The sequence below is a fragment of the Vespa crabro genome, chromosome 3, assembly GCF_910589235.1.
Source record: "Vespa crabro chromosome 3, iyVesCrab1.2, whole genome shotgun sequence".
Taxonomy (NCBI): domain Eukaryota; kingdom Metazoa; phylum Arthropoda; class Insecta; order Hymenoptera; family Vespidae; genus Vespa; species Vespa crabro.
Window position 1 is genome coordinate 10,887,499 of NC_060957.1, and position 13,735 is coordinate 10,901,233.

Genomic DNA, 13,735 nt, shown 5'->3' on the forward strand with positions numbered 1-13,735 from the left:
CGAATATATTGGGACAGCTTATTCGTCTTTTTTTTTTTTTTTTTTTTTTTTTTTTTTTTTTTTTTTTTTTTTTTTTTATTGGATTTAAAAACGAACCATTTTTTTTTTAATTATTTAATGAAATTCAAAGAAATATGTATGTATATATAATTTACTGCACTTTTATTTATTTATTTATTTATTTTTTTTTTCTTTATCGAATGTAAGAATTATTCGCTTTATCGCGATATGTATTTTGTAAAATGATAGCAATTAAATTGTCCTCAATTTTATGTATCCCCTTTAAATTGTCTTTTAAGACGAAAGATATTCTCTCCATGAGAGTTAAGTATTTTCTCGTTTTTATTTTTTCGTTTCTTTTCTTTTCTTTTTTTTCTTTTTCTTTTTTTTTTTTTGTTCTTTATCGGAAAAGAAAATTTAAATCTTTGTCACGGGTCAACTCGTTTTCTAAGGCATGACCATATCTATCGAAGGGCATTTATTGGGGGGGGGAGGTGGTGGTGGGAGGAGGGGGTCTAACGTTTTGGCACGTATAACGATGTAAAAAAATAATTTTCCTATATTTCCTAAGATCAAAGTCAGGAAAGCAAAAGAAAAAAAAGAAATGAAAAAAAAAAAAGAAAAAGAAAAAAGAAAAAAAGAAACAATTGCTTATGAATTCGATTACAATCGATATAAAGTCGTAACTTTTCAATGCCAATAACGAGGACATTTTAAGGGAAGAAATTGCAATGGTATAAATACGTCACTGTACTATTCCGGTTAACAGTTTAAAAAAGAATTCCAATTGGCTTACTAAGAATAATGTAACACCTTTTATCTCACTGTTCTTGAGACATTTTATTGTATCTTAGTGGACCCTTATTCTACGATTCAGACGATTTCCATCTCTTTTTACTGCAAATCGAAACAGACCACCTAATCCTTATTTTATGGATAGACATATTTATATGGCCAACGTTAAGAATCGAAAAGAGAGAAGAAGAAAATCGGATCACAATCGGTTCGTTGAAAATTCTATATCATCTATGATTTTTCTTCGAGATTTTTCTCTTATCTTTCATTGTTAGACTTGAATGGATACAATGCGATCAAATTATTCGATTTAATGATGTTATCTATGGGTATATCGAGTATATATTTTGCAATAAAAAAAAAAAAAAACAAAAAAAAAAAAATGGAGAGAGAGAGAGAGAATAGAAAATAAAATTTTTTAAAGATTCGAATTAATAGATATTTCTTTATTTTTTCTTTTTTTGTTTGTATCAATAAAAATTTGAATTAATAAATATTTAAATTATAAATATTTAAATACCGTCCTTGGATACGATTAGTGAGAAGATACATAAGAAATTATGTGATCAATTAAAAAAGAATAATAAAAAAAAAAAGAAGATATTCAAATTTACTTGTTTTTTTTTTTTTCATTTTTTCTCTTTTAAATAGATTCAATTAATTAACAGTACAAATATATAATTTCTACGTAATATATATATATATATATATATATATATATATATAAAATTAATAATAAATTGAAATAATTTACTAACGATAATGATTTCAAATAATGCAATAATTTCAATATTCAATTAATTAACATTCAATTATTTCTCAATTAAAATTTACTATAAACATCTAGTACATGTAAAATAAATTATACTTGAATGACGATAGAAATTTAATTTCTATTATATATATATATATTTAAATCAAAGTCGATTGATGATCAATAATACAAAAAGTAATTTTCATTTTATTAGTTATAAAACATTGATTAATTTGATGATAGAAAAATGATATCATTTTGCCTTAAATTAAATTCATTCGATTAATAAACGAAATAATATTTATTTTTTCTATTTAACGTTAAAATGTAACATCACGATTAAATCTCTTTTTGTTATCATCATTGCCGATAAAAGGATTATCGTTAATTTCTTCAAAAACGTATGTACGTACATACATAATCCATAATCAACCGAATGAACAATGTGTAAAATTTTCATTGCACATTTACGTAAACAATAATCAATAATAATAATAATAATAATAATAACAATAATAAAAATAACAATAATAATAATCTATTATTCTGAACGTTCGGGAGATCATTTGTTATTATGTTTTCTTATCAAACAAATCGACGATTTACGTATAATGCATGTACCTATACATGATACGGTGGGTGACCGATAGTCCATAAAAAAAAGTGCAAATGTTTGTATATTAGTAAAAAAGAAAAAAAAACAGAAAAGAGAGAGAGAGAGAGAGAGAGAGAGAGAGAGAGAGAGAGAGAGAGAGAGAGTGAATTGAAGAATAGAAAAAAACAAAGAAATATTTTTCGAATATAACCAAGCAAAGGACGATGGTGCCGTGTGTTTGGTTCGTGGCCCGGCTTGTCGGTCAGTTGCAAACGATAAAAATACGTCGAGGATATACCTATCCACCGAGAAGGAGGATGGGAGGAGGAGGAGGAGGAGGTGGAGGGAGGGAGGGAGGACGGAGGGAGGGAGGACGGAGCGGCGATATAAAACACATTTAACTTTCAACAAATTGGAATATCGTCAACCAAGAGAGAGAGAGAGAGAGAGAGAGAGAGAGAGAGAGAGAGAGAGAGAGAGAGAGAGAGAGAGAGAGAGAGAGAGACGACTTAGGCGTGTGTGGCCATTTTTTTTTATTGCTTCCCCCGCCCCCCTACTTTCTTTTCTTTCTCTATTTTTTTCCGTCTCTCGGAACATACAAATATACACGTAGAACACACAGACATACGCATACAAACGAATCGTCGGTCGAAATAATTAACGAGGATTCACGGTAGTAACTATTTTCTTTGTGGTTTGGCTTACTCTTTGTTTCTTTTTTTTTTGTGTACGTTTTATTTTTTTCTCACCTTCCCTCATCTCCCTCTATCACCTTTACACTTCATAGAATATATATGTATACATATATATATATATGTGTGTGTATGTATGTATGTATGTATGTACATATACATACGTTCGCGACACCAGCGAGTTATAAGCTTGGTGGACTAGCAACGATTTATATACAGGGGTTGGTTGTTGGTTCGTTCGAGGAAGGGTAAACACAACGATATGTCTTCGACTTTTTCTCTTTCTCTCTTTCCTTTTATTTTTCCCTTTTCTCTCTTTCTCTTTCTCCCTATTTTCTTTTTCTTCTCTCTTTAAATCACATATTTCATTCTTTCAACCGAACGTAACATAGTATTTAGATAATTCGTTTACGTTTCGAAACTAAAAAAAAGGACATCGATCTTTTGTTTACGCGTTCGATGTTTATCGTAAATAAATAATAATCGCAAAGGATAAAGAACGCATAACGTAAAACATATTATGATGAACTATATTATGTACGTAAATATGCATTTACGTTTAATCTTTTATTTTTCATAGTTTTATCCATTGAGTACAATTTTGTTTTATCCAATTAAATCGAGCCTTTTATTTTATTTTATTTTATTTTATATTATTTATTTATTTATTTATTTCTTTTTTTTTTCTTTTTTTTTTCTTTTTTTATAGTTTTCCTTTTTCCTTAAATGTTCCAGCATGGATACGTGCGTTTACGTAATCATGCATTTTTATTAACATTGTCTCGTAAGAAACAAAGCAAAAAGAAAAAAAAAAAAAAGAAACCATATTCAGTCCAAAAGGAAAGATCTATAATTATATCTGTGTCGTCGTCGGGATGTTGATGAGAGAAAAAAAAAATATTTTAATCGTCGATTAAAATTAATTTCATTAATAAATTTGATAATTTTGAAAATGAAAGGAAAATGGAGGAAAAAAAAATTCCCTTCCCGTTCGACTTCGTAAAAGGGTTACGAAAAGATATATACTAAATGAAATATTTTTTTTTTAAATATTTTTAGTTTCCTCGACGAAGAAGTCCTATAGTAATATTGAGTGAGATTTTACGTCGAGTTTGAGTGCACTTTTATCGATACACTGACGTGAAGTTGAAAATCCTGAGTTCGAGAGAGTGAGAGAGAGAGAGAGAGAGAGAGAGAGAGAGAGAGAGAGAGAGAGAGAGAGAGAGAGAGAGAGAGAGAAACCTTTGAAAATTGAAGTTTCTCGAGGTGGTTAGTACTTACGTTGAAAAAAAAAAAAGAAGAAAAATTTGTCACTCGTATGAGAGAAAAAGTAACCCTTAGGCCCTTCACTTTTAGTACAACTATCGAATAGAGTGAGAAAAATAGAGAAAAGAGTGAGAAAATAAAGAACAGAGTGTGGTGCTTTCACACGATTTTTAAACTCTTCCTATATATATATATATATATATATATATATATATATATATAGATCGAAATTTTTTCAAAGGTTTATTTTCGAAAGGTTAAAAATAAAAATATACAAGATAGAAAAGAAAAGAGAGATTCGCAACACTTCATACTAACTGATATTGGCAATGATCGTAAAATTTTATGTTAGACTGTTATATACCATGCATCTTTGCGAACCAGATAGGATAAGGGTCCACTTCGTGATCCTTATATTGCATCGCATGAGATAAGGATAGAATATAAGTGATCTGTTTTCTATCGACGTTCTCCCTTTTTATAAAAAGGATAATAATCTAGACTCGATCGACTATGTATATCTACGATAATAACCGTTTATTTCCTTATCTTCCTTTTCTTTTAGATTTTTTATTTTTTTATATAAAGATCTTTAACAATAATAATAATAATAATAATAATAATAATAATAATAATAATATTTTCAAATTGTTAGTATTCGCATGTTTAAGATTTTGTTATGAAGTTTGAAAAACAATTAGAATATTATTTTAGCAGCATTATTTCTTTTATATAATAGTATTAATATAGTATATAGTATATAGTATATACTTTTTTTTTTGTATTTTGATGTTTATTATTTTTTATTGTATTTGCATATACATATATATATATATATATATATATATATATATAAATATATGTGTGTGTGTGTGTATATTATATTTATATTTATATTATTTGAAAAAAAAAATAATACTATTATTTGTAAAAAAAAAAAATAAATAAATAAATAAATAAATAGAACGGTCTCCTATACTTTTAAAATATTTTCAAAATACAATATTATTAAGTAATTAAAAATAATTATACTTTTGATTATATATATCCATTTACGTATGTATGTAGATCTAAAAATTATTACAATTTTCTAATTATATTATCTGTATAAAATACAATATTCTTTTCAAGTTGTACAATTTAATATCATCGAGAGAAAATGCGAATTGGGACTTGGTTCACAATTATATTTCATAGGTATGACTTCACATCGATCTTCGATATGATCGAGTACGAGCTTTATCGGTCCTGTCGTGGATAACGTGTCGGATATTACACTGATAAGGAGAGAGGTTTAATACACGGATATGGTGCATATATATATATATATACGATATGTGTGTGTGTGAGTGTGTGTGTATTTATATGTAGTATTGCAGGGGGAGTTTATGCTTTATGGATCGCTCGAGGTTACTGTCCCTTGAGATTTTCTATGTGATTTCTTCGATTAACTTCTTCGTGTCGTTTTGATCGTAGAAATAACTAAACCGATATTATAGTTTTATTTTCTAATGAATCATTCAATGTATCATATAAAATGATATTAAATATATATATATATATATATATATATATATATATATATGTATGTATAAGTGTCAAATGTATAGATCGTTGTTTCTTCTATTTTGTATTTTTTAAATGCAAAATTGTCTCACTTTTCTTTGTATTCGTTTTCCTTTTCGTCTTTTACAATTTTATATTGTATATTACGAGTCATGAAATATTTTTGTAAGTGAAGTGGCGTTAGAATTTTTTTTCTAATACTTTTTATTATTCCAATATTTGAAATTATTATAAATTAAGCGACGTTTGAATTCGTAATAGAAAAAAGAAATTATAATATATATATATATATATATATATATGTGTGTGTATATGTATATATAAATAAATATATCTATATACGATGATTTCATTGGAAATGAAATTATTATATGGTTTTAAATCTTTCAACAAAAAGAAATTAATAAATAATTATTATTAAATAAAATGAACAATTTTTGTGTAATAGCAATTTTAAGATAAACTAAATATATATATTATATACGCGATATACATATATGTACAAGATTTTATCGAAGAAAGTATAATAATATCGTTATACACATATCGAAACATTGACTTGGATATATCGTACACGTTCAACTATTAAAGAAATATATATATATATATATATATATATATATATATATACACGCGTATACGTACACACACACACACACACACACAATACGTACACCACATCAATACGCACAATATAAAAGAAGCACCACTTTATTTTTACAATGATGATAAGATTACGTTTTACGATAATCGATCGCGATTCTTATCAAGCATATTCTGCAACAATAGACGTGATAGATCCTATCCAATAAAAAAACAAGTCTATTCTCCTTTGATAATGTGAATTTCGATTGTTGTGAGGAACTGAAGGTGCGTCGTACTTTTATCAAAAAAAAAAAAAAAAAAAAAAAAAAAAAAGAAAAAACAGATGAGTAGAAAAGAAATTAGGAAAAGAAAATTCAATTTTACGAAGAAACGTGAGGCATACGGCATAATTTGTTTCGTCAATACGAATAAGAATAAAATAATAAATAATAAATAAATCATCAAATCGTAACAATGACAATGAAACGCAAGAAGATCTTTGAGAAATGGTATAGCATTCTTATGATAGAAAATAAAATGTACAAAAGTTTGAGAGTTGAATTAGAAAGGCAGGAACGCATGCGCGTACATACATTAACGAGAGAGAGAGAGAGAGAGAGAGAGAGAGAGAGAGAGAGAGAGAGAGAGAGAGAGAGAGAGAGAGAAAGAGAGAGGGTGTTAGCGTAAAGAAATGAGAGAAATTTTATCGCGTGACGTGAAAAGGCGTGGGTGAGAGTAACGAAGAAAGTTCAATGGAATAAAGAGAGATAGAGACAAAAACAGAGAGAAAGATAGATAGATAGAGATAGAGATAGAGAGAGAGAGAGAGAGAGAGAGAGTGAGTGAGAGAGTGAGAGAAAATTCTTCTTCGCATATGTATGCAAGAGAGTTGGTTCTTTATTCAAGATAGAAAGAGAAGAAGAAGAACAGAGTGAGAAAGAGAGAGACAGAAAGAAAGAGAGAGAGAGAGAGAGAGAGAGAGAGAGAGAGAGAGAGAGAGAGATAAAGGGATGAAAGGGGTTTTCGAGAAGGGGTTGAAGTCACTCTTTCCAAGCTGTTTAGTCGATGAAGTCCTATTTCAAAACCTCTTTGAGAGAGTCCATTGAAGCTGTCTCAGTGCACTTTACAGGAGTATCTTTTGGAGCAACTGTCTCTGTTTCTTTTTTCTCTCTCTCTCTCTCTTTTTCTCTCTTTCTTTCTCCCTTCTTGTCTTCTTCCGCTTGCATGACTGAAGGACCTTTGTTCTTGATAATATCGATAACTATGCGAGGGAAGAAAGTTCTATGAGGAGAATTTAACGATATCGTCTTTCGTTCTTTGATGTTTTACACGCGAGGGCCAAGGAAAGGACGAAAGTAACCATTTGAGTTAAGGAATATCGAGGAATAAGGAGGAAAAGAAAAAAAGTAAAAAAAAAAGAAAAAAAAAGAAAAAGAAGTAAAGCGTTCAATCTAATCATCATCGATCTACGGAAATCACGATCGTCGATTTTCGAATTCGCAATCGTCGAAATTGATCGTCGTTTAACAGTTCTTCTTTTTCTTCCTTTCTGTTTCTTTCTTTTTCGTTCTTCTTTTTTTTTTTTTTTTCTTTTTTTTTTTATATATATAAACGTCTCAACGAAATCCTTACGCGAATGTTCCCCGAGTCGCGTTAACTTTACTCGATCGGGTTAATTATCTTCTAGAGAAAGAAATGAGAACGTCGAAAAAAGAAATTTCGCATCTCATTAGAAAAATGTTTTTCGTTATGTTTGAAACGAGAAAAAAGATACGGAAAAGTAAGGAAAGGAAAAAGAAAGAAAAAGGAAATATAACGTTCCATGAACCGTGTCGATTTCGAGAGAAATCACGTTTCCACCTTCTACTCTATTCTTCTTTTTCATTTTCTTTCTTCTTCTTCTTTCTCTTTCTTTTTTTATTCTTATTTTTCTTTCTCCTTCTTTTCGTTCCGCACGATTCTGCCGAGTAAAAGTTTCGGACTGTTTTCGAACGACAACGACAACGACGACAACGGCAACCGAACTACTAACCGTACTTTCGTAGTCACCCAAGAGAAAGAAAGAGAGAGAAAGAAAAAGAGAGAGAGAGAGAGAGAGAGAGAAAGAGAGGGAATGAGTTTTTGCAAGAAAACAGACGCACAAACCGCCATAGAGACGCCCGACATTTTCTCTCAAAATCCTTCCTTTTATCCGTGATTCTCAAAGATTGTTATATGCATCGTTGCAGTTCTCTTCTAAGAGTTCTCATCGAGATAGATCGAGATAAAATAAGAGAGATAGAAATAGAAATTGACGAAAAGAGAGAAAGAGAGAGAGAGAGAGAGAGAGAGAGAGAGAGAGAGAGAGAGAGAGAGAGAGAGAGAGAGAGAGAGGGAAACTAGGTAAAAGATAGATAAAGATAGAGAAGTATGGAAAGAAAGAAAGACAGAGAAATATAACGATAAAGACTGAGAAAAAAAGAGATAGATAGAGAGAGAGAGAAAAAAAAGAGAGAGAAAGAGAGAGCGTGAGAGAGAAAGAGCAAATGATAAAATATTTTAAGATATTTAAAAAAAAAAAAAAAAAAAAAAATAGAGATTCATTGATGAAAAAAAATCAACGACTATTATTCAAGATCTTACTCTTTAGTTATTTATTGCTCATAAAAAAAAAATAAGACTAGAACAAATGAGTTAGAGAAGGAAAGGGAGAGAGAGAGAGAGAGAGAGAAAATGGGGAGGAGATAGGAGGATAGAAGGGTCGAGGAAGATGGTCCCTACCTGTATCTCTGAGTGTCCATTTCCCTTCGTTCCTCCGCTATGGCCTCGTTTAGGTCTCTGTTCGGATCGATTCCTCTTGGGGTCGGATTGCTCGATAGTAGATTGTCATTGCTTACGAACTCGACCTCGACGTCGTCCTCGTGATAGGTCTCCGTCAGAGTGTATTCCCGCAACTGCAACACACGTTTAATGGGCTATGATCGTAACTGTTCCCTTAGGATTGAATGCTGTCCCTATCTTATATAGTTATCTCGTAAAATTCGCCGAACAACCGACTACGACGACGATTTTCAGTATTTTCCTATTCTTGGAATACGGAAAAAAAGAAAAGAAAAAAACGACAAGAAAAAAGAAAGAAAGAAAAAAAGAAAAACGATTTATTTGTATGATTCAAATTTTTTTCTTTCTTTTTTCTTTTTTTTCTTCTTCTTCTTCTTCTTCTTGGATATGATATGAGTATGTTCAAGAAAAAAAAAAAAAAAAAAAAAACGGATAGACGTATCTAATTTGCTTTTGGCATTATTAAAGGATTAGAAATATTAGAATAGAAATACACTTGTATTGATACTAAAGAAATTTTATTAATTATGGATATCAGCGTTTATCGTTTCTTTAGACAAACGGACTAATGAAAAGAAATTATGAATCAACGATTAAGCAAAAAAAAAAAAAAAAAAAAAATAATAATAATAATAAAAAGAAAAAGAAAAAAGAGGAAAGGAAAAGAAATACTTTCGTGATCGCATTATTACGAAATAGATTTGATTTTTCATAAATATTCCTTAAATATATTTATTCTTTAGATATATTATTATTATCTAGAATTAAATAAATATTACATATTTGCGAGTTCGATAACTATTAATATATTTAAAAATTGTGAAATTTTTTAATTATCTTATGAAATAAATTTTGTTAGAAATTATATAGTGTTTTAATTGTTAAAATTATTATACATTTTTTATGTTATAAACGAAAGCTAATAAAAAAAAAAAAAAAAAAAAAAAAGAAGAAAAAAACATTATAAACCTACGAATGACAAATTTAATACCATTATTATCGTTGTTAGAATATTTTTTATTATAAATATACATACACACACATCGTACAAATATTGTAGGTGTACAAAGAGTCAACGTAAAAAAGAAAAAAAAAAAAACACAAAAAGAAAAAAGAAAAGAAAAAAAAAGCGGACAAAAAAGAAAGAAAAAAAACCAAAAAAAAAAAAAAAATACTGATGAACCTTAAAACTTCAAAAATCACAATTCGACGACATCGAAATATCTTTTTGTTTTTAAAAGAAAAATTTTTCTCCTATCACGTCTTTTTTGTTTCTATTGAAACGCTCGACAATAACGTTTGCCATTTTGGAGAAGATAACAGATCTTAACGATTGAAAATGATGGAGAATATAATACAACAACCATATTATTAAATATAATATTTCTATTGTATTTTCAATGTTCAAAAGTTTCGTTTTCGTCTTTCTGACGAAAGAAACGTGTAAGACAGAAAATGATATCAATTCGGTATACGAGTTACCACCTTTCAGATCCTTTCACCTCTCTTTCCTCCCTTCCTCCTTATCCTCCATCAACACCATCTTATTTTCCACCCTTCCGTCAAGCTTTTCCTCTTTTCTCTAGCACTCTCTCTCTCTCTCTCTCTCTCTCTCTCTCTCTCTCTCTTTCTCCCTGTCTCTTTCTCTCTCTCTCTCTTTCTCCCTGTCTCTTTCTATTCTAGATCTGAGAGACGACGGAGGGAGAAAAGCTGAGTAAAAAGTTCAACAAAGTTTGAACGGTTATCGAAGCGTAAACTTAGCGCGGTCTTTCTCCTTTGTATCATGGTCGTTAAGACTCTAGAGAGGAACAATAGAAGAGGTCCGAGTAGTTGCCACACAAGGCCGTTACTATATTTAAATAATCTCTTTGGCTCGATCTTATTAGTAAAAGTGCTTCTCTTTTTCTCTCTTTTTTTTCTTTTTTCTTTTTTTTCTTTTTCCCTTTTTTTCTCTTTTTCTTTTTAACACCTATCATCCTTTTCAAATTGAAAATGCGAAGTTGAAGTGTGCGATTATTTTATCATCCTTTTTTTTTGCAAATAATTCATATATATATATATATCACTGAATTTTTACATTAATTATTATATAATACATTTATATTTCCTAATATATTATTTTTATTAATCACATGCTTTATTTTAATGCACATATTCGATGATAAAAGGAAATAATGAATGAAATTTTTAAATTATCTTTTGATTTTTATAATAATTAACATATACACGCATATATATATGCACATATTAGAATTAATTTTTGTCACAAATAAAAGATCGAGTTTGAATTGAATAATTTGTTTCGAGCTTCTGCTTTAAAAAAGAAAGAAAAAAAAAAAAAAAAGAAAAAAAAATAAACGAAAGAAAAGAAAATTAAGAGAACATACAAAAAAAAAAGAAATGAAACGTAGTAGCAGTTTCAAAAACAATGATTGCACGGGGTGAGAAAGTAATGACGAATAAAGAACAATAAAAAAAAAAAAAAAAAAAAGAAAATATTGAAATGAAAAAATTGAAAATAGAAAGAAAATAAATTAAAGAGAAAATAAAACGAAATAATGGATGTACATATGTATGTATACATGTATGTATGTATATGTGTGTGTATGTATGTAGTCGCATGTTACGTATCCAAAGGCAGAGTGAGCGTATTAACTTTGATGGAGTATAACTCTGGACCGCAAAAAACGAGAGTGGAAAAGTAATAGGGGGTGGGGGGTAGTAGTATTGTAGGAGGGGGGGTATGGTAGTAGGGAAGTTGGTGGGGGGTAAAGAGGTGGGAAGGGGCGGTATGGGATAGAGGTGTGGTGGGGGTACAGGGAGAGAGTTGCAATCGAATTTGAAGGTCTAGTACCGACAACGACCCTCCAATTACGATACTCTCGACCCTCCTTGTTTGAAGCCACGAGAGCAGCCTATAGCAGTCGATTTACCTCCACGGTCCTGCTCGATTTAACAATTTTATCAATCGACGATACCCGTACACCGGTTGGCACTAATTGCCAGAACGGGCATGCAATCATCATCATCATAGTTGAACGTTGTCATGCAGGTTACATTAGAGGGAAATAAGAAAGTTAAAAAAAAAAGGAAAAAAAAAAAAAAAAATAAAAGTATGGACAAGGGAGGGTGTGGTGGTATTTTAAAAACAAAAACAAAAAAGAAGAAAAGGGGAGAAAAAAAATATAGTAAATTCTTTTTTTTCATCGTATACACACTGATGGAATTAAATCACTTTTATTGTTGTGGATGACAATGAAGATCTATGGAATTTTTACGTTTTTTCTTTTCTTTTCTTTTCTTTTTTTTTTTTTTTTTCTTACGCGTTTTAATCGATCAAACGTGAAAAAATAAATCGAAGGAACAAATCTAATGTTTTGATTTAAACGATTGGTCTTCTTACTCCTCGATTATGATCGATAATTGTTTTGTTAGATATGTATATATATATATATATATATATATATATATATATATATATATATATGTATATTTTTTTTTTATACTCAAAAAATTTATATATAATATTTTTTCGTTTTTTTTATAAGTTTTAATACAACAACTATTTTGTTACACTTATAAAAAAAATATTATAACGAGGCCCTATGATAATTAATGTATTATGAGTAGTCGCGATTAGTACAAGGACGTATTGACAAATTTTATGAAGTAATTTTTTTGCAAATATACGATAAAGTATAAGTATTATATGAGATTAAAAAAAAAAAAAAAAAAAAAAAAAAAAAAAAAAAAAAAAAAAAAAAAAAAACCAGTCAAGATTGAGTTTTATTTTTATTAGAAAAGAAAAGAAAAGAAAAGAAAAAAAAAAAAGAAGAAAACGATGGATCGATTCGTAGAAAATAATTAATCGTTACAAGTAAGATGAAATAAATTTTCTCTCTTATCGATTTATACTTTAAATATACTCGATAAACTTGGACGTATTTAAAATGTAATTAAATTTTTCATTGATAATAGAGAATTCTTTTCTTTTTTCTCTCTTTCGTCTATATTATATACAATCAGATTATTAATGATCCCCGATAAGATCATTGCCATAATAAGGAGAAAAGAAGGAAGGTGGTACGAGTAAAAAAAAGAAAAAAAAAAAAAAGAAAAAGAAAAAGAAAAGAAAAAAGAAGAAAAAAGCAAGAAAATAAAGTAACAAAAAAGAAAGAAAGAAGAAAAAAATAAAGAAAAAGGAGAAGTCGATAATTTGTAATTTGACGATCGTCAAACCTTAATCGTGATACTTACAATAAGTCGAAACATATTATATGACGATACTACAATAAGAGACTCGGCTAATCTATCGGAGAAGCGTAATTGGAAGCTGCCATCGCACGTAGTTCGATTAATTAGACGTTAATTAGCACTCGGCCCAATTTCAAAGCTAACGATAGTTCCCAAAGAAAATCGCTATTAGCCGATTCTTTGTCTTTCTTTCTTTCTCTCTTTCTCTCTCTCTCTCTCTCTCTCTCTCTTTCTCTCTCTTTTTCGTCGTTACCGTCGTCACCGTCGTCGTCATGTTTCATTTGAAGAACCAAAGAAGAAAAAAAGAAAAATAGAAAAAGAAAACGAGTTTTGTCCACTTTGACTTCCATTATCGCGACTTGTCCAACTACGTGTTCGATGTAATTCAATTAAAGCGACGACTTAACG

General features: G+C 29.3%; 1 protein-coding gene across 9 annotated transcripts in view; it reads right to left on the minus strand.

The window, feature by feature from the left end:
- The window catches only part of LOC124422557, a 278,221-nt gene that overhangs the window by 4,046 nt on the left and 260,440 nt on the right, over window positions 1-13,735 (minus strand). For all 9 annotated transcript variants that reach the window (XM_046959191.1, XM_046959189.1, XM_046959188.1 and 6 more), the window contains one exon: window positions 9,014-9,186. In XM_046959191.1, the coding sequence (XP_046815147.1) occupies window positions 9,014-9,186 (173 nt within the window). The remainder of the gene's footprint in view (window positions 1-9,013; window positions 9,187-13,735) is intronic.